General features: G+C 42.3%; 1 protein-coding gene across 4 annotated transcripts in view; it reads left to right on the top strand.

Annotated features, from left to right (window-relative positions):
• Positions 1-25,939, top strand: part of COL16A1 (collagen type XVI alpha 1 chain) — a 717,464-nt gene that overhangs the window by 275,456 nt on the left and 416,069 nt on the right. For all 4 annotated transcript variants that reach the window (XM_069223294.1, XM_069223295.1, XM_069223297.1 and 1 more), the window contains exon 9: positions 15,277-15,321. In XM_069223294.1, coding sequence (XP_069079395.1) covers positions 15,277-15,321 — 45 coding nt within the window. The remainder of the gene's footprint in view (positions 1-15,276; positions 15,322-25,939) is intronic.

Here is a 25,939-nt window from a genome sequence, read left to right as displayed (position 1 = left end):
GCAGAATATGTGACAAGCAATCTGCTCAGATGTTTTTCCCTCCCCGGATATATTTCACTGTCATATCATATTTTTGCAGTTTGGATAGCAGTCTCAAATGCTGTTCCCCAGATGAAGGTTTCAAATATTCACCCAAATGCATTCAAGGGCTTCTAGCTATGTGGTACTATAGTGTACCTCTGCTTCTTTGAACGTTCTTGAAGCAAATGCCACTGTATTTTCCTTTCCTGATACCCATTGTCCAAATACTGCACCAATGCCTTTCAAACTGGTGTCCACTGTGAAAACAGACTTACCACTTGGCACATAAGCATTCAGCATAGGCACATGGATCACTGAACCTCTCAGCTTATCAAATGCTTCATTTACTTGGAATGACCACTCAAACTTAAACCTCTTTATAAGCAAGGATCTCATGGGCTGCACAATCAACGCATACCCAGGAACAAATCTGGCATAGTACTGACATAAGCGTAGGAAGGAATGTAAGTCATCCTTATCAGCGGGAGGAGGTGCCTTAACAATGGCTTCCACATTACTGAACTTTGGCTTATTTCTTTCTCCAGATATGGTTTGGCCCATATAATCAACCTGTCGTACAACCAACTGAAATTTTTCAGGTTTGATGGTCATAGCTCTTTCATTCAAGACACTTAATGCTTGATGAAAAACCTTGAGATTTTGTTCTATGGTTTTCGTGAAAATGAGGATGTCATCTTGGAAACAGTGCACATTGGGCATAGCTCCAAATAATGCATTCATCATTTTCTGAAAAACACTGGCTGCAGAGGCCAGCCCAAAAAGCATCTGTAAATACTTAAAAGCCCAAAAAGGTGTTACAAAAGTTGTACATTCTTGAGAGACATGACACAGGGTAATCTGGTGGCATGCAGAGTGCAAATCTATAGTGGAGAAATATTCAGCATTTCCCACATTAGCTAACATCTCTTGAATGTGTGGTAAAGGGTGGCAGTCCACTGAAATATTCTGGTTGAGAGATCACAAGTCAACGCAGAGTCTGAGGTCCCCTGAATGTTTCTTAGTCAAAACAACAGGCTAAACCCAATCAGAAGAGTCAGTGGGCTGAATTACTTTTTCAGCACGTAAGGTATCCAAAAGAGCCTTTAGACCACTCCTGGCACTCAATGGTATTAGACACACTTTATGTACAGCGTGCAGAGAATTCTGATTTATTCAGTTTTACTGAATCCAGCTGGTTTTCATGGAAAGTAGTGTCTGCCAAAATGGTGATGGGTGCACCAAAGTCAGCCATCACCAATATGTTTAGACCATTAATGGTGATTTTACTCTCTCTTCCTCCAAGACCGGCATTATCTATTGTAAAACAAACATTAGTAAATTTTTCCACATCTTCGTCTTCATAATAACAATTTTGACCTTATCACCACTTCTGAGGTTTTTACAGACTGTCTGAAAATGACCTATCTTCCAAAGCTTCTTAAAGGGGCTATTCATTTTTGGGTCGCAGTCTACCAGACAGCTCAGCTGTATGGTTTGCTAAAGACATCTTGGAGGCATTCAGAAAGTTGACCTAGGAATGCATTCTGCCCATTGCTTGCCATTGGCTTTGTGGTTTGTGATTCACATTTTCTTGCTTTCCATTAGCTGTCTTTATTTGTTTTAGGCTGTCCAGCTTGCGTTTGTACCTTTCCTTGCCTAAACCTAATCCACAGTATCCTTCTGAGTGCTCCCGTTCTGTAAACAGGCCTGTAATTAATGTTCTTTACATCTTCTGTGCATTCAAAGACCGACTCCACACTATGCCACTCCAATACACAACACTCTGCCACTCCACTCTACAACACTCCACTCTACTCCTTGCCATTCCACTCTAGGACACTCCACACCACTTCTTTAGCCATGCTGAACAGCAGCTACACTGGTGTACAACATGACAAAAAAAATTGGCAAAGCCAGTAGCTCTTGCATAGGCGAAACCTATTGTCTTTGCCAATGCTTGTGCATTGAAAGGGGCTTGTGCCATCAAGAGCCAATTCCGTTTGTCAGCATGGATATCAGCGCATCTCTGAATTGGGTTGCAGGTATTGAACCCCTTGTCCCCTCTTGCTGGACTCATTCAACGGGTAATTATGATGGTTAGGTGCTTTACACTATTATTGTGCCAGGTTACTTCCATATTCCTATTTGAGCTTTTCAAGATTTATTGGACACTCTTATTTTGAAAGAGGGTGCCGTTGTTGTTCTCAACATTTCCTATTTCAGCATTGCATAATTGTGTAAGATATGCGATCTACCCATGTTGGGATAATGTAATCCCCCACTCTATTAGTATCTCTTTGTGTGCCAAGATTTCAGTGCATTGCTGGGGAAGCGTCACGTTACTAAGGTTGGTTCTGATCTATGAGCACAACATGACTTAAGGATCTCAGTACAAGTGATGTCAGTTGAGGCAAGGCTCAACTGATAGGCTAGTTGTGGGATAGATTTTAAAAGCTTTAGGATATTCCCACGGTTTAAGACTGGCATTCTGGATAGAATAATATTTTGTTGAACCCTCAAAACGGGTCACTGTATTGATCTGGAGGTTGCAGGAAACTCTGAGACTGTTTTCTCACTTGTTAGAATGGCTGTTTTGGATATCCGAGTGGAACAATAAGCTTGTCTCGTTGTGCAGTCTCCTGACACCGAAGGGAAGGTGCTATGGAACTTGGGCTCTAGACCTGTGAGCATGTCTGGGGATTGCAAGTGTAGATGTATTTCAGACATTGCCTTCAGCCTCTGTGTTTGGTATGTATTTTTTGATGGCAACTGTACAGGGTTTGGGTTTTCTGCTCTGTACCCTAGTAAATTCTTGTACTCTGCGGCTTAGCAGAGGCTGTTTGGTTTCTTCTTGAAGTGAAAGATGGGAAAGATTTTTTTCACTGATGACTGACTTTGGAAAAGAGCCTTCTGAGGGTTCCTTTTAATGGCTTTCCTGTTTTTTCCCCTTTTTGTAAGGATTTTTGGACTGCTGGGGCTGTTGATCCTTGGTGTCGGAAATTCCAGGGCCACTAGGCTGTGGCTCGATAAATTCAGATGGTCTAGGGTCGCCTGTCTGTCTCTCAGGGTAGGATGGATTAGGACCTGACGCATTGTCTTATTCACCATGTTGTGAACCCCATCCAATGGTTGCAGAAAGGCCATGTCCCAATGCCTGGTTTGCTCCAGACTTCCTGGTCAATTCCAAGACTGGATCCCCTTGGGGCAGTGCTAATAGTTAGCTGACTATTTGGGGTTTGTTCTTTTAGATCTTTGCCTGGTCGCCAAGTATGGACCTGTGATTTTTCAAATCTCCTATTACTTTGGTTAACATCCCGGCGAGATGGATTAGGTTATCAATAACTGGACCACAGATAGGAGCCTAGGCATGTAATTGCACTTGATCTGGCTTTTTCGTTTGCCTGCACTCTTGTTATCAAGTGGTTCAAATTCTCCAGCTTGGTGTCTGTGCCAGAGATATATGCCACCGGAAGGTTTAAAAGATCCACCTGAATATCAAATTTGTTTGAGTGGTAATTAAGTGCAGAGACAGATGCTTGGAGTGTGTCCAACAGAGATGATCAGCAGTCCCATTGTGTATTTTTTGAATGAACATTTGGGTTTGGGTTTAAGTAACTTTATCATAAGGGTCCTTATTTTCAGAGGACCATGCCACATTAGTGTTGCTATTCCGAATCAGACCGTGTTGAATATTGGGAGTTGGTAATAACACATTCCCATCACAGAGGACCTGCTCCACTGATGGGGAGACCAGAATTAGTCTGCTTAATTGTGCAAATTCTGATGTCCTGTAGCGATGGCTGAAAGACTATATGGCTATCATTGTCTAAGGTTTCCACATTACCTTTGCTAGTTCTAAATCCAGTTTTGTCTGCTCACCAGGTTTGGGCCTCAAGTAGCTCTCTTCCGGATTTGGTCCACCAGTTGTCACCGGAGAGGACACTGAAGAATCGTGGGTTTTTTGAAGAAGTCCAAAACAGTTGGTCTTGAATCCAAGCAGCTTCTTACGCAGGCGGGCTTAATTGTGGACCTGGAGCTTAGTAGGAAGTTTTAATCAAATTTTGCTGCTCTCCATGATTTCCGCTTCCTCAGCAGCTCCAATGCCTCTTATTTTGCCCTATCTCATTCTTTTCAGGAGATACAAAATTGTTCAAGCAAGTCTATTTGGGGTTGATGACATGAATGTGATTTTTAAACCTACTTACTTGAGGGTTTTCCAGTTGCTGGCTTACCACCAAGATGGGTAGGTAGATACCTAGAGGAGGGGAGAAGTGGGGAGTTGGGCTGCAGTTGGAGAGTTTGGCTGACTGGGTGCAGCAGGGAGCAAAGGACTGAAGCGGGTACGCTCAAATTGAATACAGCTGTCACCCACCACCAATGATGCTGAAGGGCATCCTCACACCACCCCTCTACTTCTTGCCCTGTGCTGAACAGCTTGAAGTTTGACAAATGGCTTAGGCAGGCAGGCTAGCAGCTGGCAACTAGTAGCAATCTGGGGGCTAGGATTATGAGGCCCTCCATTGATCCTGCGGTGATCGCCTTATGGAGATGGCACTGGTGCTGACGCTGGCATGACACGAACCAAAGTTGCCGGTGAGCTGCTATTCCTCCTCCCCCCGCGGTGCCTCTCCGTGCTGCTATTATAGACTACTCAGAAGAGCCCCACAAATGTTAAGAACAATTTTGTTGACTAGCATGATATTTGAAACAATCCCAATGTAGGTGAAATATTAGATGAAAAATAGCACTTTCAAGGAGCAGTCCGTGTCCTCTGCACTGTGCTTTGGAACCGTCTGGTGACCTAGGAAATTTTCAATTCCTCTATTGTGGGCTTCCACAAAAGCAAACACAGGCCTGGCCTCTTGAAATGAAGTGAGGTTTGCAGTAAGCTCACTTGATTTCCCTGAGTGGTTTGGGAAAAAGGGTTGTTGCCGGAGAGCACCAGCCCCATTCAGTTAATAGGAAAGAACTTTTCAATTCCCTACTGCACTCTAGGAGTGGCATGCTGGGCTACTTCAAATGTGGCAGCAGGTGCGGCAAACTGAAGGCCTAGATCAGGTAGCTGGGAGCGAATAGACAGAAGCAGAGTGGCAGAAAGCCTTGCTGAGTAGTAGGATCCCATCATATGGCGCACACCTCACACCTTATTTGTGTTTGGTAAGTAAAGATTGATTTACAAAGAAGGCTTAGGCCATCATTATGAGTTCAATGGATTTTGGTGCAGGAATACTTGGTGGCCGGTATACCAGAACCATAAACTCTTGATTTCAAGTTTTACCTCCAGAATGGGGTACAACCACACAGATCCAGATAGACTGGTCCCTTTTCCTTGTGGTTTTCTCAAATCACAAATATTTTTCTGCTTGCTCAAAGCAGAGAGAAAGTGGCAGGAGAAGGTACAGTTAAGGTTTTGAGGAGGGGGTTTGGGGGTGGTGGAGGCAGAAAGTGAATGTCCAGGGAAAGCTTAGTCCTGTACAGGGGTGGAGCATTCTGTGCTTGCCCACACTGCTGCAGTGATTGGGCGGGGGCCTGGTTATTCTGCAGCCTGCAGCCCTTGTAGCTCCTTCAGCTTGGAAAAGCGCCTGTTGTCTACAGAGCCAGATTTTTCAGACCCAGTCCTTCCAAGTCCAGAGAGACACTTGGAATTAGGGCTGGCAGACTTACCATTCTTGGTGAAGTTTCACTGCTCATAATGAGGGCCATAGTTGGCATCGCAAGCTGTAAAAAATGAGAATGAATTACTGGCTAGGTGACCTCTTCATGTGATCTATTTGCTCGAAAGTGAAATGAACAATTTAGATACAGTTGCCAGGAATAGGACTATATAATAAAGAACCTAGAGGAATGATCCCTTTGGAAAAGGTCTCCCTTGGAAGAAGCCTCTGGAGAAGAGGGGTATATGAAAAGTTCTTCACTCCACCTAACTCGTTAGAGTGGAGGGACTAAATGGAGAATTGCGGCAGGGTTTCCTAGACAACATGGGAAGTGCAAAAGACAGTTCCTACGAGGGATGATTTAAAAGACTTCTAGAAAAAGAGTAATCCTATGGTTGCATTACCATGGAAGATGGCTCACTGAGAAAGTTTCCTGGAGGAATATGAGGAGTTGAGGAACTTCCACTACAAGTGAATATTTGGGTTTTGATGAAAAATACTACCTGAGTAAAATTCACAAAAGAGGGAGCTGTTTCCCTGTTTTTCCTATAATCACTGGCTCTTGGAGGGACTCCTAGAGGGAGAAGAGAGAGAGGAGAGTTGTATTATTGTGTTCTTGTGCATGAGCACTGTTCGGAAGCGATAACGAAGAGCTCAGATATTTTAACTTGTTCTTCAGTGTTAGTGAAAACTCTATGCTTGTGTACATTGGATGGACGAATAAGGTGCCTTTAGTCTCACAGAAATTTGTATCAGTCTCCAGAAATCCAGACCAGAAGAGTTATTGTTATTTTCTTAGTATCCTTACCCAGATTGTCCTCTGGTATACTGGGTTACACTCATGGTTGAACTGCTTAACGTGTTCATCGAAATAAGAATGATAAGACTGCCCCAAAGACGCCCCTGGAGAAATAGAAGAGCATGCTTAGAGTTCACTACAGAAGGCTTGCCCTCGGAGTGCTCCTAGGGAGCACCAAGGGCAGGTACATTATAAGGTTCTTCTGGAGGACTGGTTCAGTGGATTCTTGGAGACGAGTGAAGTCAACTCTTTGGATATTGTGTAGAATCAACGGCGGTTGCCGCAAATCCCAATGGGGGGATCGGGTGGGGGGACGAAAGGGATGGGGAAAAGAACAAAAATTAAAAAATAAAAGACACGCACCTTCTACAGCCGGCAACTCCTGCCGCCTCGCTCATTGCTTCTCTTCTTGTGGTGTCCCAGCATTCCCTGGGAAACCATCAAAGGCTCACCAGCAGTCCTGACGCTGCTATCAAGGTAAAGCTAGCATGAAAGCAGCATCAGGATTGGTCTGAGTTGCAGTGACTGCTGCTCAGATACAGCCCTGGGATCTGTGCAGTTACTCCAGATGGTCTGTTAAGCATTGCCGGGCTGGAGAAACTTAAGTGCGCATGTGTGTTTGGCTGTCCTGAGACAGACAGACGGCTAAACAGCGCACTTAGGTGTCTGTACTCCTCCCGTGACCCAGCCGCGCCACTCCCTGTACTGCTGGATGAGCCAGCAGATGAATAATGAAATGATAGTGGAACTATTGTTTCATTTTTCATCTCCTGGCTCATCTCCAGGGGGGCGACATTCCTCCGCCATTGTGGAGGACCCGCAGTTGCGTAGAATGCCTGAGTGGGAGCAGACATTACACTTCCCCTTCAAGGCAAACAATACAGAGCATGTTAAGCTGTCTAGAAGCATGAGACCTTCAGGCAAAGGAAGCGCTTTGCCTGAAGGCCTCTTGCTTCGGGGAGGAGGAGCTCATTCTTTGCTACTGAGCCACATTTCCTGCTTACCATCATTATCACAAACTGTTCGACTATGAGTATGTTTTACCCATGACATACCTAAAGAATGTAGTGCCTAGTTAGCACCTAATGTCTTCATGACCTGATGGTGTACTCATTCTAGTGTTCCCATTGTGTTTCTTGTGCACTGATACTCACCTGCTGGCAGTAGTTGTGTTAGAACCTCTAGCAGGTAGGGGGCTTCATATAAACTGCTTGTGACCAGTGACTGGTACTTCCATTTTGTGGTCAAATACGCCAGTAACAGTGCACGCATTGCACTAAGCATGTACCATTCCTGGGAATAGCTGCCCCATATTCCTTCTAGCTAACTAAAGAAAAATGTAATTGAACACCCCAGGACTACGACATCTGAAGAGATCCGAACAATTGAAATGGGAGTAATTTGCGTTTCTCAACACCGCACCGACAATATTTGTAATCTTTATATTTTTCAGTAAATAGGAAAACAGCAGAAAAAGAAAAAAATTGTGATTTGCCCACGATCAGTCAACTTGGTCAAGTGGTAAAAGTGGTAAAACTCACTTTCTTGCTCACCAGTCATCCACTTAGCAAACCAGCCAACATCTGTTAGATTCTCTTTTTATCGCAGTTCAGTTTTTGGGTGTGAAATCAAAAAGCTGTCATGTGACTTTATGTGAGGGCTGGCCTTCCGACTGAAAGTCAGTGTAATGTCGTACATGTTGTACTAATAATTCAGAACATGGCCAGTGAGTCCACCGTAGTGCAGTCTAATGTTGTTGTCTCTATGAAGGAGGCAGTCTTATAGATGGAAAATAACTGCATGAAGCTCAGCTCATAAAAAATAGAGATTCTTATTCTTTCAGGTTCCCATTCCATGTGGAGCGAATCGTGTTGGCCTTTTAAGTTGGGGAACCACCCTACTCGTCCCAGTTCACAACTTAGGACTCATATTTGATAGTAAACTGAAATGTTAAACTCAGACCGAAATGCTTATATTGTCTTCCTTTGCAGATCTCCATGCTTTAAGAAAGATTTTGCCTCATGCTGGAAGAGCTCAAATTCACAAAAGTTCATCCAATTATACGATCATGCATATATTATAGTAACATATTGTATCTGGCAGCTCTGAAATATTCAATTAAACAACTCCAGTTTATCCAAACCATGGCATTCAGGGTAATATTAAATTGACCTTATGTGTTTTTGTGTCTCACTACCTCAGTGACGTACACTGGCTCCCAGTTGAAACAAGCATTTGCAATGCAATATGTCTCACATTTACTTGAGTTGGAGCTATTGGCATTGTAAATACATAACTGGACTTTTTTGCCACATTAATTGGTCAACCCTGCCACATATGTTGGTCCTTTTGTACCACATAGTTCCAGTGGCCGTGCATATAATGGGCCAGTAGGCCTAATGGAATATTTTTCAAACAAGGCACTTAAAACTGAAACTGCGCGGTTCTACCTAGTAGTGCATAAGTTATAACAAAATGCATTGGAAATTCTGAAACAACGAAAAAGATTCCTGTCCACATTTTATTTCCGAATGATTGAAGTTTACAGAATGCTAAAAGGCAAGAATCTCTTGGTACATGATGATAATTGCCTTACTGTGTGTGCTATTTAAAACAGGAGTGGGGCGATGATTAGTTGCTTTTGTCAATTGTGTGGTACCAGGGGAAATACAGCTTAAAAAAGAGTAAACAGACAAAAAAATGAAAGAAGTGCAACAGCACAGAGATAGAGCGTGCCATGCAAAGTAACATACAAAGGGCGGAAAAAGCCCTCCTGTCACAAAGGCGAGTAGACTGATCAGTGTAAAGGCTGAATGTGTCACAGATTCCAGTACTTTTCACTTTTGAGAATTCTGCACTATAACTTGCGTGGGTCTTTGTCTGGACTGCGGTGCATGATGTGTGCTTGTAGATGGATACAGTTTGACTGTAACAGCCTAATTTCCGCTCATATTAGCCTTTGTCCCTTGAGATATGTCCCACCAGACACACCTTCCAACAGCAGAAAGTTGAAAAGGCGAGCATCATTCGTTAAAAATATGAATACATTTTAAGTGCCCTTAAAATGCAAACGAACATAAAGGCACGGCACAGAGAAGAGGAAAAACTTCCACTAAAATGGTTAATTCCAGGTTAGGTTAGAAAGGCAGGAGCCCTTCTTAGAGAGAAAGGGCTGGGACTGGGGATGCATGGCAGGAGTTGAGCACCGGCGTTCACCCTGTCCCATGCAGCACAGCACAGTAGTTTGTTTAAGACTGCACAACAACTATTCAGAGAACAAAAAGATCGAATGCACACGCCCTCCCATGCAAAGGCAAAGGCAAAGAAAGACAAAGAAAATGTCCTTGTAGCCACCTATCCATCCAGGAGGCACAGCGCGCCCGCCCAAACAGAAAAGGGGAGATTTATATTTACCCAACTTCCTCTTCAATCTCTGGGATGTCTGCGAAAATGAGACAGATGAGTAGTGTGGCAGCCCTAAGCATCCAGCGCCTGCCTTCCAGATGCATAGCTCCGGGTGGGTAGAGAAGGGCAGCCGCGCTGCGAGCTCGGCAACAAAAGAGCTGCGCGGGGATTCTCGTGCTCGCCTTCTCCTCACAAAAATTCTCCAACTGCGTTCAGTCTGCATGCAGTGGTCTGCGAAGCACACACTGCCTGTGCCACGAGGAGGGCAGCTCCCCTCTTGCTTTCCATCCCTCTTCCCTCCACGGGTCTCAGCTGCACTTCTTCCTGGTGTGCGTGGAGGCAGCTCCTTTTACCTTTCTGCTTGGGGCCACTCACAGCAACCCCTTTCTGGTGCCTGTTCCTCGCAGCATGTCCCTTCTCTCTCAAAGTTTGTCTGACAGTGAGAGACTAATGGCACCTCCTGGAAGGGCTGCTTCAAAATCGAGATTTGATTAAGTGACGCCTGCCTTCCTGACAGAGAAAGGGTGTGGTAGGTGAGTTTGTGATGTCTTCTCGGCCCACTGACTAAAGAGACCGTAGGATAAGAATGGAAAACAAGCATTTGGAATGGAATAGTCCCGTGTTTGCTCGAGTTAGAGCTCTTAGCGTTGTAAATTACTGACTGGACTTTTCTTGCCACACAGACTAAAAATAACAAGAGGAAGAGAGCTAGAGCGAGCTGGCCCTGGAAAAGCCCCCCACTGCTGTTGGTTTATGTTTACAGAGGGAGCTGGTGGGGAGGAGTGGCTGATTATACACCCACAGTGTCAGACAAACAGGCCAATACTGAAAGAAAAAGTCCCCTTCAGAAGAGATAAACAGGCCATAGCGTAATTAGAGAGTAGTTTGTGCTACTCCCTCAGAGAAAAAAGGCAGGACAAAGAGGCAGAACTGACCACTAGCAAGCACGGATTTTTGGAGACACTGCAACTAACAAATCAAATGGCTTTTCTTCACAGTATAAGTATACTAAAAGTATACAACATGCCGAACGCTAACTCTCAACCTAAAAAGGATCATGTTTAAGGCGCTATGTATTTGTCACAAAGTTATTTATTGAGCCGCACGCTCATTCATCAAGGACCTGGAAACTTTTCACGTGCCCTCCCGAAATGTACACTCATCTACAGCCTGTGTATTGACTTCCTACCACCATCCAAATATTTGCAAATCAAGATCTGGAAGTCGATGCTTCTCATATGTAGCCTATTTGATGTGGAACCACTCCCTTCCTATTTATGTCTTAATGGGACTCACTTGGCCATCAGGAAAATAATCAAAACCTACCTGTTTACATGCTGATTCACATAAACAGACAGTACATTTCTGGATTGGTAGTCTTAGCGCCGGGATGCCTTTTTGGTAATTGCATGCTACATAACAAAACAGAACAAAACAAATCGACATTTTTCACTGTTTAATAAGGTAGTAGATTACCAGTGAAGTCATTCATGGTTAGGCTTTTCTAATTCTGGTTGTGGTTTAACAATTTTCATACTCCACTAACCTGATTATACGTATGACATAAATTATAGCACCATCATACTGGAAACCATAAATTGACTTAAGAAAATATTTCTAAAGAAGCTGCAGACCTGTTTCTTTTCCATAGGGTCACAAAAGGTCATCTCGGAAGCAAAGGGTTGGTAGAAAGGTAAGATGGAGTAAGTAGACACCTGCTCACCTTTGGCAACATTTCACACTTGGTGTGCCTGGCTGTTTGACAAGGGTTTAACCCAAACCTTTGGTGGTCAAAGTTAAACCTGAAGCTTTGGTGGCCGAGATTTTACTTCAAGCTTTGTTTCCTAATCTCAAACTGTGGTGTCTAAAATGTATACAATATATATGTGATCAGAGTTTAACCTCAAGCTTCATAGGCAAGAGTGTACTCTTCAGGTTTGATTGCCACTAATTGACTTTGAATTGTACCAGAAATAAGTTAACCTCAAATTTTGGTGCCAGGAATATACCTTCAATTGTTAGTATCAGCAGTTTCATCTAGATTTTGCTTTGCATGGATTTGATTTTGAGCTTTGGTAGCAGGAGTCTAACCTTGAATCTTGGTACCATCAGTCTGAATTAAGGCTCTGGTTTCTAATGGTAGACCTCAAGATTTTGTGTTAGGTAACTAAATTCAAAGTTTGTTAACAGGAATGTACTGTGAAGCTTAGTGGCAAGAGTCTAACCTCAAGTTTTGGTCAGTGTAGTCAAACCTCAGGTTTTATGGTAAGAGCAGTACTTATTTGAGCTGGTGGTTTTGGGTGGGGCTCACCCGCACTCACTTATGGGAACTGGCATTTATTTTTGCTCCAGGTAGCAAGAGATGGAAAACACACACACAGGAAAGACAGAGGAAGAGAAAGACTGAAACCTATCACAAAAGAGGAAAGCACGAACCTGCAGGAGTGAGATAAAGGGGGTGGGAGTGTATGGCAGTGCCTTAAAAAGGCCTGGGGTTGATTTAAGACTACGCAGCCTTGGTATTCTGCATGCTGATATTTAACAGTACTCGTCTGGTTTCTGAGCAGTGATTTGGATATCAGCATTCATTGTTTTACAGATTAAGCACTGGGCAAGAGTATTAGCAGAGGTTTTAGTGACATGGGCTTAAATATATGCTTTACGGTTAGGAGTCAAAGTGTGAGCTTTGATTGCAACATTTTTACAGCTGATTTTATCTCTAGTGGTCTACAGTGGTATTGTTTGGAAGAGATTAAACTTGATGCTTTAGTGCCATGAGTTTGACCTTGAGATTTGAAGGTGAGAACTTTGATGATAAGAGTTTAACCACCTTCTTTATGAACAGAAGTTCCGTTTTCAGCTTTGGTGGCAGACGTGTAACCTCAGGATGTGTTCACATGAGTCTAATTTTTTTTTTTAATCAGTAGGACTCTGACTTCAGGCATTGGTGGTAGGAATCTATCCTTGGGATTTTCACCTTCTATTTAAAATCAAGTTATGGTGGTAGTCATTTATCTTCAAATGTTGTTGATGAGAATCTAACTCGAAGATTTGGTGACAGGAACTTCCCTTATCAGGAGTTAGGCCTTGAGCTTTGCCAGAAGGTGTCTATCTGAAACACTGTAAGGTGGAGAGTAATCTGAAGATGTGAAGCACTGAAACTCACTCCAGGTTTGTTGACAAATGTTTAACCTGGAGGGTTAATCGCATGCAAGCTTTAGTGGCAGGAATTTGACTTAAAGCTTCCATTCTGGATCCTAGTCGAAAGCTTTAGTCATTGAGACCAGTTTTTATCTTTAAAGGCATTGGGGAGACCTCAGGCACTTTTTGTCAGCAGACTGTCTTTAAGCTATAGTGGCAGGAATGTAAATTAAGAGTTTGATCTTGTTAAGAATGTAATCTTGAGTTTTGTTTGAAATGCTAGGTCCCTCATTTGTTATGGTAGATGTTTAAACATGGTCTACAAGAGGCTGTACTTCAACCTTTGGCTACAGAAATATAACCTCAGACTTTGGTATCAGGACTTTGACCTATTGCCTTTAAGACTCAAATCTAACCTTGAGCTTTATGTCAGAATTCTTACCTTCAGTGGTGGAAAGGAGGGAAGAAGTCTAAATTTTGGTGCACATATATAATCTGAAGGTTTGACTGCAGAATGCACCTTACGCTTTGTTGGTAGTAGTCTAATATTTTAGCATTTTGGTAGAATTATGACCTCAAGTCTTGGAAGAAGTAGTCTACTATGAACTTTGGTGGCAAAAGTCAAAGCCAGGCTCTTGTGGGAGAGTTTACACTTTTGAGCTTTTTTGGCAGGAGTTTAAACTTCAGGATTTTTGGTTGGGTTAGAGCTTGACCTGCAATCTCTTGGTTAGAAATAAATATTCAAATTTTGTGGCAGGCATTGCACCACAATCTCTAATAGCAGGTGTATAATTTCGACCATCGGTGATAAGCGTATAGAACTTTCACCCTTTTTGTTACAAGATTGAATTCAGGTTTTGGCAGTGAATTTGAAGGATTAGTTTTTGCTACAGTTTAGCCTACAGCATTGGCAGCAGGGCTTAAACCTAAAGCATTGATGAAAGGAGTTTGCCTTCATATTTCGAAGGAAAGAGCCTTAACATCTAGCGTTAATATCAGGAATTGAATTCTGGATTGGTTGCAGAAGTTTTACTTTGAAAAGTAATGGCTGTATTTAACCTTTATCTTTGTGGCAGAAGTTGAAATTTAGCTTTGCTTGCAAATATTTACTTTGATCTTTGACAGCAGGTGCTCAGCCTCGAGGTTTGATGGCAGATGTCTAGCCTCATATTGGCAGACATTTACCTTTTTACTTTAGTCAAAGGAGTTTAACTTCCAGCTTTGGTGACAAGAACATAAACTCTAGCTTTGAGAACAACTCTACGTTGATCTTTAGTTTATGGAGTGTACCATCGATCTTTGGACACATGGAGTTAACTTCCAGCTTTGGGGGCTTTTTCCTTAAGCTTTGTTACAAGAAGTTTAACCTCAATAGGAGAAGTTTAAACTCAAGTTTGGATGGCTTGAATTTATCCTCAAGCCTTCTATTCCAGCTTTAGTGGAAGGATTTTAATATCAAAATCAACTGTAATTTAACCTCAAACTTTGATAGCAGAAGTTTGACTTTGACTTTTGGAAGGTTGTCTCCCACTAATTTGTTCTCTAGAAGTGAAATTTTGCGATTTAGCAGGGGCAAGTATTGAACCACAGATTAAAAAAACGGTGGAGCCAACTATAGAGGTCAATCATGAAAAATATGGTACATAGATAGATATTTAGATAGATATATGAAAATATGCAGAACGTAGCTCCTCCACTTATGTTTCTATCAAACCTCCAGGCCTCGTGGACAAACCAGGCAGTATTCCAAGTTATGCAGGAATCAAAACGATTTTTTATTCCATTTTAAAAAAACATACCAGGTGCAGGTATGACACACACACATATATAGATATAAAAATGGATATATAATATATACATGGTATGATACATTATAATGTGTTATTATATAATATGTAGATGTTTGCTTAGTATTTAAATGTGACCTTGTATGTACACACGTACACATCTATATACGTAGATGCAAAGTCAGTTTTAATCTTTTTAAGCAAAACAACGATGCTTTGCAGAAAAAGGTAGTTTGACAAATTCATGGGAATGGCAAGGTGCTGTGTCTGCTTTATTTTCTGTGCTTCCTCTGGCATAATCAACAGCTGTGGTGGTGGAGTGGTCCAAATGTGGACCAGGACAAACAGAGTTGGCATACGAGCCCCGATTGCACCCCCTTCTCCACGCCCCCGAGACGCCAGCATGTAGTACATAATTACATTAATATCCTCATCTCTAACCACTGATTATATCTCTATTTCCTTACAGAGATCGGCCATCTCCACTGAGCATCAGGGTGCATCTGTTGATGAGGTAAGTTTGACAGTAGATGACCTTTAACCTTTAACAGAGAGGTTCAGCGATGGTACATGGGAAACGGATTCAGCACATTGCATATCAGTTGCACACTATATCTCACTTGCGCACACACACACACACGTGTGGTACTTCTATTCCACAGAGGATTATATCTCTCCCAATCTTTCGCAAAGACATCTAACTCAGCAATCACTCCCCTCCCCCACGGATTATGCACAAAAGCATGGGCCCACAAGCACAGGCACACAGATGTCCAAGCCCAAAGACTCCGGCACATACACTGACAGAAATGCAGACACACAGGTTATAGAGATAAATAAACACAGACTCAAACACGGGCACAAGCACCTGCGAATATTAACATGCCGACCTGCACAGTGATACATGAATACTTTTACACATACTCACATACAGAAAAACGTACACATATGGAGAAACGTACATGCCAGTTAGGCACACACAGGCATACTTACAACCGTACACAGACATAAAGACAATCACAGAAACAAATGCATACCTGTTGACACATAAACATGCGTGCACGGACGAGCACACTTTGACACACATACATGTGCATGCATACATGTGTACCATGCGCCTTGATATCTACAGGGAGTGCAGAATTATTAGGCAAATGAGTATTTTGACCACATCATCCTCTTTATGCATGTTGTCTGACTCCAAGCTGTATAGGCTCGAAAGCCTACTACCAATTAAGCATATTAGGTGATGTGCATCTCTGTAATGAGAAGGGGTGTGGTCTAATGACATCAACACCCTATATCAGGTGTGCATAATTATTAGGCAACTTCCTTTCCTTTGGCAAAATGGGTCAAAAGAAGGACTTGACAGGCTCAGAAAAGTCAAAAATAGTGAGATATCTTGCAGAGGGATGCAGCACTCTTAAAATTGCAAACCTTCTGAAGCGTGATCATTGAACAATCAAGCGTTTCATTCAAAATAGTCAACAGGGTCGCAAGAAGCGTGTGGAAAAACCAAGGCGCAAAATAACTGCCCATGAACTGAGAAAAGTCAAGCGTGCAGCTGCCACGATGCCACTTGCCACCAGTTTGGCCATATTTCAGAGCTGCAACATCACTGGAGTGCCCAAAAGCACAAGGTGTGCAATACTCAGAGACATGGCCAAGGTAAGAAAGGCTGAAAGACGACCACCACTGAACAAGACACACAAGCTGAAACGTCAAGACTGGGCCAAGAAATATCTCAAGACTGATTTTTCTAAGGTTTTATGGACTGATGAAATGAGAGTGAGTCTTGATGGGCCAGATGGATGGGCCCGTGGCTGGATTGGTAAAGGGCAGAGAGCTCCAGTCCGACTCAGACGCCAGCAAGGTGGAGGTGGAGTACTGGTTTGGGCTGGTATCATCAAAGATGAGCTTGTGGGGCCTTTTCGGGTTGAGGATGGAGTCAAGCTCAACTCCCAGTCCTACTGCCAGTTCCTGGAAGACACCTTCTTCAAGCAGTGGTACAGGAAGAAGTCTGCATCCTTCAAGAAAAACATGATTTTCATGCAGGACAATGCTCCATCACACGCGTCCAAGTACTCCACAGAGTGGCTGGCAAGAAAGGGTATAAAAGAAGGAAATCTAATGACATGGCCTCCTTGTTCACCTGATCTGAACCCCATTGAGAACCTGTGGTCCATCATCAAATGTGAGATTTACAAGGAGGGAAAACAGTACACCTCTCTGAACAGTGTCTGGGAGGCTGTGGTTGCTGCTGCACGCAATGTTGATGGTGAACAGATCAAAACACTGACAGAATCCATGGATGGCAGGCTTTTGAGTGTCCTTGCAAAGAAAGGTGGCTATATTGGTCACTGATTTGTTTTTGTTTTGTTTTTGAATGTCAGAAATGTATATTTGTGAATGTTGAGATGTTATATTGGTTTCACTGGTAATAATAAATAATTGAAATGGGTATATATTTTTTTTTGTTAAGTTGCCTAATAATTATGCACAGTAATAGTCACCTGCACACACAGATATCCCCCTAACATAGCTAAAACTAAAAACAAACTAAAAACTACTTCCAAAAATATTCAGCTTTGATATTAATGAGTTTTTTGGGTTCATTGAGAACATGGTTGTTGTTCAATAATAAAATTAATCCTCAAAAATACAACTTGCCTAATAATTCTGCACTCCCTGTAATGCTGGAGAATATCCTTTGAATTAGGGTGACAATATTTTCCCAAATGAAAAACCAGGGTGGCAATAGGCATAGAAATAAAACTGTGTTTTGGTCTTATCATGGTCACAGGAGGAATGTGCTATATATATATATATATATATATATATATATATATATATATATATATATATATATATATATATATAACAAAAACAAAACCCTTTCAGAGTTAGAGTGATGCATAAATTATGCAAAACAGAAGAGAGAACTCTAGGTAGTTCCCAAGTTTAGGTGGAGATCTAAACTTGGGAATTACCTTAGAGTTCCCTCTTCTGTTTTGCATATGTATATATTCACTGAAAAAAACAAAGTTTACAGGGTCGTTATAGTTAGGTTCTGAATTCACTCATACAAAACCATAAAAATTCAGCAGTTATAGTTAGAATTCTTTCAAGTAACTATAACTTGCACCCTAAGGTAACTATAACTATAGCCTTCGCCATGCAGTTTTCTTATCAATCATTTTAATGTTGCAGTGATAATATTGAAAATGCCATACAAGATCTCATCAATTATATAATATGTGGAGTCATTAGCAGTGCATGGCGAATGAGCAAGTTATAGTTACCTTAGCGTGATAGCTATAGTTACTTGAAATAACTCTCACTATAACTGCTGAATTTCTATGGTTTTGTATGAGTAAATTCAGAACCTAACTATAACACCCCTGTAACTTTTGTTTTTTTTCAGTGAATTTCTAGGGTCTGTCTCTCAATGGATCTTTGAGTGGGTGTGGGTCTGAAAGTGGGTGTGTGAGTCTATGAGTGGGTCTGAGTGTGTGCATGAGTGTCAAGTGGGTGTGTGAGTGGGCAGTGAGTCTCTGAGTGCACGTATGAGTGAATGAATTAGTGTATGAATGAGTCTATGGTTTTGTTTCAAATTTTTCATATTGCGAATATTTTGAGAATAATTTGTGAAAATTTGTGGATGTTTGCAAATATCATGCATGGTGAGGCAGAATTATTTCAAACCCATAATTTGGCCCCAAAACACACGTATACCACACCCCTGGGGTCAGAGTACCTTCACCCTGACCTCTTACGCCTTACGCCACTTTCAATTAGGATTTTCACCCCTGGGGACTGTGTCTTGTGAAATAAAATGGCGACCGCAACTTTCTAGTCAGGTTGCAGGCAGTCAATTACAGCACTTCTTTTCGCATGTGGAAATTCACAAATTTTTGCAATTTATTCACAAAGGATCCACGTTCCTATATATATATATATTTAACTAGTGGCGTTCGCCACTAGGTAGTTATAGTTAGGACCATGTTTCCATAGAAAAAGCGTTTTTTGACTTGCCTATATCTTTGGCAACGTTTGACGAATCTTTATGAAATTTTCCCCAAAAAAGTATTGCAGTGATTTCTGTTATGCATGGAAAGTTTTGGGGTGATCTGTCAAGTGGGGGTTGAGAAAAAGGGGGCTCGAATCCCATGTTAATATTCATAGGATTCTTTGGACACAACTACAGGCCGAACAACTGGACGAAATTACACCAAATTTGGCAGAAAGCTAGCTGTCGGTACGCAGATTACACTTTTGCTTATTTGGTGTGAACCTGTTTAGTAGTTTTTGAGATATTAAAGGGAAAATAAATGTGTATATCTCTGGCCATGAATAATTCACAACATTTGCGAATTTTTCACAAATACACATGTGCAAAGAAGCATTGCAATTGGATGACTGCAACCTGACCACAAAGTTGAGGCTGACATTTTATTTCTTGGGACATGGTCCCCGGGGGTAAAAATCCAAATTGGAAGTGGCATAAGAGGTCAGGGTGAAGGTACCCTGACCCCAGGAGGGTTTGAAATAATTTTGCGTCACCATGCGCGATATTTGCAAACATTTGTGAATGTTTGGGAATTATTCTTGAATATGGAAAAATTTGAAAGAAAAACCACAGGCTCATTCATACACTAATTCATTCACGTATACATGCACTCAGAGATTTGTGCGTCCACTCACACACCCACTCAGATAATCATGCACCCCTCACACCCACTCAGACTCACACACCCACTTTCAGACCCACTCAAACACTAACGCACCCACTCACAGATCCACTGACAGAGGCAAGCCCTGTGGCCAGCCTGCACTGCCCACAGCCAAAGGACCTGCGTGGCGTGGGGTTGGGTGGTTATAAAGGCTTGGCTGCAAGTTCTGGTTGCAGGCCAGGCCTTGCAACCAATCCCCGCTGCACATGGCCAAAGGCTGTGCGTGGCAGAGGGTCAGAATAACTTATAGTAATTAAAATTGCTTTACGTTAAAAAACAATTGAAATACACTGAAAAAAACAAAGGTTACAGGGATGTTATAGTTAGGTTCTGAACTTACTCGTATAAAACCATAAAAATACATAAGTTATCGTTAGTTATTTTAAGTAACTATAACTAGCGCCCTAAGGCAACTATAACTCGTTCCTTCACCATTCACAGCTAATTACTCCACATGCTATATCATAGATGAGATCTTGTATGGCAACTTTGATATTATCACTGCAACATTTGCTATAAATTATTTTTTTTAAAAAGGGCATGGCAAGGGTGCAAGTTATAGTTACCATAGTGTGTGTTATAGTTACTTAAAATAACTCTGACTATAACTGCTGAATTTCTAAGGTTTTGTACAAGTAAATTCAGAACCAAACTATAACTCTCTGTAACCTTTTTATATATATATATATATATATATATATATATATATATATATATATATATATATATACACTATCCATCCCATTAGTGATGTGCCCAGGAGCAGGCTGCTATGATAAAGGCTTGGGGAGATGGGACTCTGATTCATCCCTTATTAAATCCTGCTGTGCTGCATGAGTGAGGTGAGGCAGCACAGCGGGCAGTTCTTTAAACAACTCAACTTCATTCAGTGGTATAAAGAGAGAGCTGTCTAAATAGCTTATCTTCTGTACCTGGTGTGAAGAGAGGGTAGTAGGAACACTTAGCCTGAACCATCCTGTGATTAATGTGCACGCTCATCAGACCCTCTCTCAAAAATCGAGACGTTTTTGTCACAGCAAAAAGTGTCGGGTGCTGGGACTGTCCTGGCAAATCCGAGATATCTGGTCACCCTACTGTTAATGAGCTGGATTTCTAAGTTCCAGGGCTTTAAGAGAGCTAATCAGAATATCCCTAAGAATTTCTGGGAGCATTAATGTGCCACATGCCATCATGACTACTATTTGAAATGTTTACTTCCGAGGGCATAACAACACCACATCTCTAGCTTTGTAATGTCTTTCAGCAGGCTTTACTTTATATAATATTAATTGTACATTCGCTTTTGAGGCAATACAGTTCCCTTCTTTATTTGTAACACTTTTCAAATGTGAAGAAATGTTCGTTTGTCCAGTGCTATATCATGTGACAAAAAAATCGCTTTATATTGAAGTGTAAAACCGGTGCATGTCCTGATGTATGTCCTAGCAAAAGAATTAAAGGTCTTATTGGTTTTTCTGTGAGAGGGGTTAGCAAAATAAAACTAAATCCCACGGCAAGGATGAGTTTGATGAATTATTCGTGTACACACTCTGAGAATTATCCTCAGAAACCATCCCTGCTTCATCCTACTCAGAGCCAGGACATGCATAAAACATTCTACAGTGGAGCATAAAGGAATAAACACATATTTGCATACTAACGAAACAGTCAGTGGCCACACATCTCCGTTTTATACAACATCAAAGAAACAGAATAAACAAGCAGGATAAGCATAAGGTCAAAGACCAAAAAGCTCTGCCAAACAATAAGTTGAAAAGATGCAATCTGCAGGATACTAGAAGCTAACTTTCCACATATTCACAGTGGTAGATTTTTCTTTCACTTCATCTTCATTTTCACCTTTCACTTCACCTATAATTGACCCCACCATCCTACAGTCCAACCACAACAGACCTACCCATGACCTAGCCACAATACCAGACTTTTCCTTTAATGCCCTCACCACACTTCTGAGACACACTATTACTTTTAGTTGAAAGTTCTTTTTTTACCTTAACCAGGCACTTTGATAAATGATCAACTACATGCACATCTTTAGCCCTCGACTGTTCATAACACCTCTTTTTTTGCTCAGCACTTGGCACCAGCATATTTGTTTCTTGTCATCCACTGCAATCACTTCTGCACCTCCTCACTTCCTTAGACAAAATCACAAATATGGGGGTATATTTAAGAGAGCCTTGTGCTGCCGGTGTATCACTTTTTTTGATGCTCTGGTGGCACAAGCCTCTCAACCATATCTATGAGGCCACGGAAAAGTCCCTTTGTGTGGCTTTGCATGCCCTTATACATACAGTGTAAGACAAAGTAGCAAGTTGCTGCGTTGCTTTACTCTGCGCCAGAGAACCGTTCCATGGGTGTTGCAGTGGGTTTTGTCACACAACACCCATGGATTTTGACGCTGCCCCAGTTTTACCTAATCACATAAACCTGGGGCAGTGCCAAAACCTTATGCCTCCCCAGAGCAGGTGTAACAAGGATAAGTATTTTAATTTCTCCCCTTTTTTTCCTCTTTCCATGTGTGCTGTATTCTGCAGCATACATGGAAAGAGGAAAGCTCCTCTCAGGACCATGGTGCAAGGGTGCCTACATTGGCGTTAAGCAGCCAATTGTGCAACAGTGCAGGGGGAAAGGACAGGAATGCATCTTATTTCATAAATACGGTGCATTCCTGCCGTTCATATTGACATAGGGCAGTGCAGCATGAAGACCTGGGGAGCTGCCCTATGCAAATTCTCCATAAATATGGACCTAGGTTTTGTATCTCCCAGGAACCTCAGAAGGTACTGTTACAGTCATTAACCTGTAGTTGTTCATAATACACTTCATCAAGTCTAAGAAATACCTTCACAAACTAATGTCTAGGTGCTTATGCTCTCTTATGGCTCTCCTATATCGTTCCACCGTGAGATTAATCTTTGAGTGATGCACATATGGAAGTTGTTGCTTCGTTCCACTAACCTAAAGGAAAGGCCACTGGAATTATGCATTGGGGGAGGACCAAATCATGCAATGGGTAGATTAAATTATGCATCAAGAAAAGACAAATTATGTGACATAACAAGGCACATTTTATCATAATATCACTTCATCATTTTTTTCATATTTACACTTGTTAATACTGGGCAAAAGAATCACATAACTAATACCATCTGAAGACTTCAATACAACAATAAACAACTAAGAGGTGACCAGTCAACCTTTGCAAAGGGTCTTCCACTGTGTAGCAACACACGTTGCTGTGTGTTTAGTAACTTTTGATCTATTTGAGCTAGAAATTTTTTTTTTGCTAAAATCTGGAATTTGTGCAGCAGATTTTGGATTATGTGGCGAATGCGACAAATCTATAATTGGGTGGAAAGCTCTGTGGTCACAGGAGGGCATAATTCCAGTAGTCCTGCATAAAGGTAGTTTAAGAAGGTGAAACTTCGGTGGTTGCAGGTGGGACCCTCCGGCACTCATTTTTGAGAACCAACACTTACTTTTGCTCATGAGATGTGAGCCAGATCACGAGAGAGAAAAACAAAAAAAGGGCAAAGGAGAAGGAAGAGAAAGATTGAAAACAGTGATAAAGAAAGAAAGCAGGGATCAAAGAGAACATGAAACAGTGAGATAAAGGGGTAGGGGTGTCTTGGGTTTAATGAAAGAGGCATTTGGTGAAATTAGACTGCACAGCTTTGGCCTTAGACATCCCAAGTTTTTATATAATCGTTTGTAGGCTTCAGCACCCTGGCATTCAATAGCATTGTCCGTGGGCTTCTGAGCAAAACTTTGGGCCTGGTACTTATACTTAAGCAAATTAAGCACTTGCTGGACTTCAATGTCTGTCAACAGTGCTTTACTGAGTAAAATTCTCTGTCTGCTCAATCTCATCTATGAGTGTGGGTACAGCTTGCAATACATATATATTTTCATCAGGGAGGCGAGTTTAGGCGATTCATACTAAAGGCTCTCCAAACCAGTGCTTTAAATGAGCAGGTACTAACCAGTACTCAGTACCTGCACTTCTTTAATTTGGGAGGGATAGTACCGCCACTTCTCAGCACTGCTCCAATGCTTTTAATTGGAGAGTACCTGTACTTCTCAGCAGCAAAAAGATACTCTTGCCAAGATCACCAACACTTCTGTACTTCCATTTCAAGCACTGCTCCAAACTGCACATTACAGTTCTACAGAGTTGCGTCTAGTAACTACGGGGAGTTAGCTAATAAAAGAGTCTTACATCACCATTGGCTTTCGCTTGTGATTTAGCATCAGTGGCAGATTGGTGGCTGCTTGAAAGTTATTACAGACAGCATAGTAAATATTCCCTCTGACTTTTCCCCTCCTCGCTCAGCTTTGCCTGTCAGTCTCTGAGGGAGTATCCGAGTTGTGCTTGTGTGCACCAGCAAGGTACTGGCTCTCCTTTTCTGTTTTCCCTGTAACTTAAAATATTCTCTCTGGGTGTTCGAATTGATCTTTCGCATTCTGTGTGTGTTCCGGAAGGATTCGGAATACCTTTCTATCTCTTCCGGGTCCTTGAGGCCCCAATGAATACAACACGACAGGACAGCTTCAATAGCCCAAAGCCAGTGCCTTACCTGGCGTTCTGCCTGGCAGTAAATTCACTGCAGATGGGGTGGTTAAGAGTGTACGAGCGTATGTGGAAATGCATGTCTGCGTGTGGGTGATGGTGAGTGTGCAAAGAGATGGCCTGTGGTCCGGCAGGGTCGCACTTTCTCGGTGCAGGCAAGCCCGGCTGTGCTCCAGCTGGCACACCGGTCGTCTGCTGCGGTTGGACCGCTGAAGCCAAGTGCGAGTCTAGGAGCTGTTTTTCCAGTCCCCGGTGTTACCCAGCCTTCCAGTGAAAGAATCCATCTCCGCAGCGTGGCCAGTTTTTTCCTCGCCGCGTCTCGGAGGTCCTCCCGCGCTTTTTATCGTGCGGCATTGTGCCAGATGCTGCATGAAGAGGGAGCGATGCGTGGGCCTGTGAGGGAAGGAATGAGAGAGTGAGAGAGAGGCAGGAGACCGGGGCCTGGGTGGCAGAGGTGGGAGGATAATGCAGAGAACAGACGGGAGGATGCTGACGGCCGAAACCGGAAAACTGTGAGAGAAGGAATAAGTGAAAGAAACAGACAGGAGAATGCAAGGAGGGCAGTGAAAGCGAGAGATGTACAAAAATAAGGACAGAGGACGGGAAATGCAGAGGAGGGCAGTCAGAATGTTAAGGACGAGAGGAGTGACCGAGGACAGAGAGACATTGATGGAAAAAGAGGGACGGAAGCAGGAGGACATAGAGGCACAGACAGGGTGGGAAGAGGGCTACGGGAAACATATAGGAATCAGGGTAACCCGAGGCGGCATGGTGGGCAAAGTTATGGGGAGCTGGGGTGGGCCGGGTGATTGCCATTGGTTAGACTTGTGATAGAGCGGAACGTGGTAACAATTTACCTGCGTTCGGATGCTCTTTAGGTCGATGAATCTTTTGGCTAAGTGGGAACTCTCTGTACTCTTAATTGATCAATCACCTCTTATCGATAATCAATAACGAACGTAAGCAACACCTTGAACAACATAACACTTAACAATTAATCCAGAATACATTTCGGCGAACCCTGACCTTTCAGCCAGGAATAACCACACCAGTTTATTGCAAAGTTAGTGAATTTATTTCCCTATATTAACAAAGCTAGCACAATATAAATGTGTCTCAACACCAAATGATAAACATAAATGAACATTAATAGCTGTCCATATCGTCGAAACAAGTGTAATCTATGTAGCATTTGAATCACAAGGCATTCGATAGTGGCAATGCAAAGCACTAATACGATAATCTGTAATGGGCTAATTGCGTACATTTAGTCAGCATAACAAGATCTCCAATTGCATCGTGTGACATATGGAATCCTCGTCTAACCTCAAATTAGCATCAGCATGTGGGACTTCATGCAAAAACAATTTGGCAAAATCAATTTAGAAAACTCCTAGCTAGGGCCCTTATCAAGAATCAGCAGTTGGTTACCTAAAGGAAACACAATGCAATTTTACAATTTCCTTTCATATTTACCAATTTCAATCAGCAATCAATGAAGTCTTCGTCTCACAGGTACCGTTTCTCGATCAGCATGGGCCAGGACAAAGGGGCGGGGGTGAACGGGGCAATTGCCTCACGGCGGCAGGTTAAGGCTACTACTTTATGCAAAGGGACAAGTCAAAGTTAAAGTCTCTAGGGCAAGAATCATTAAAGTCTCTTTCTCTCGATTAGAGAAAGCATCAAAGTCTCTCAAAATGGCGTCGCAGCAAAATGGGTTATAGTAGCTACGAAATCAAAGTGGCAGGATGTCCGAAGATAGAGAGAGCTTCCCTCTCGTGCACCTGGGTTTTATAGGCAACAAT

The sequence above is a fragment of the Pleurodeles waltl genome, chromosome 3_1, assembly GCF_031143425.1.
Source record: "Pleurodeles waltl isolate 20211129_DDA chromosome 3_1, aPleWal1.hap1.20221129, whole genome shotgun sequence".
Taxonomy (NCBI): Eukaryota; Metazoa; Chordata; class Amphibia; order Caudata; family Salamandridae; genus Pleurodeles; species Pleurodeles waltl.
Note: the sequence above shows the minus strand (reverse complement) of the source record. Positions and strands in the feature narration are given on the sequence as shown.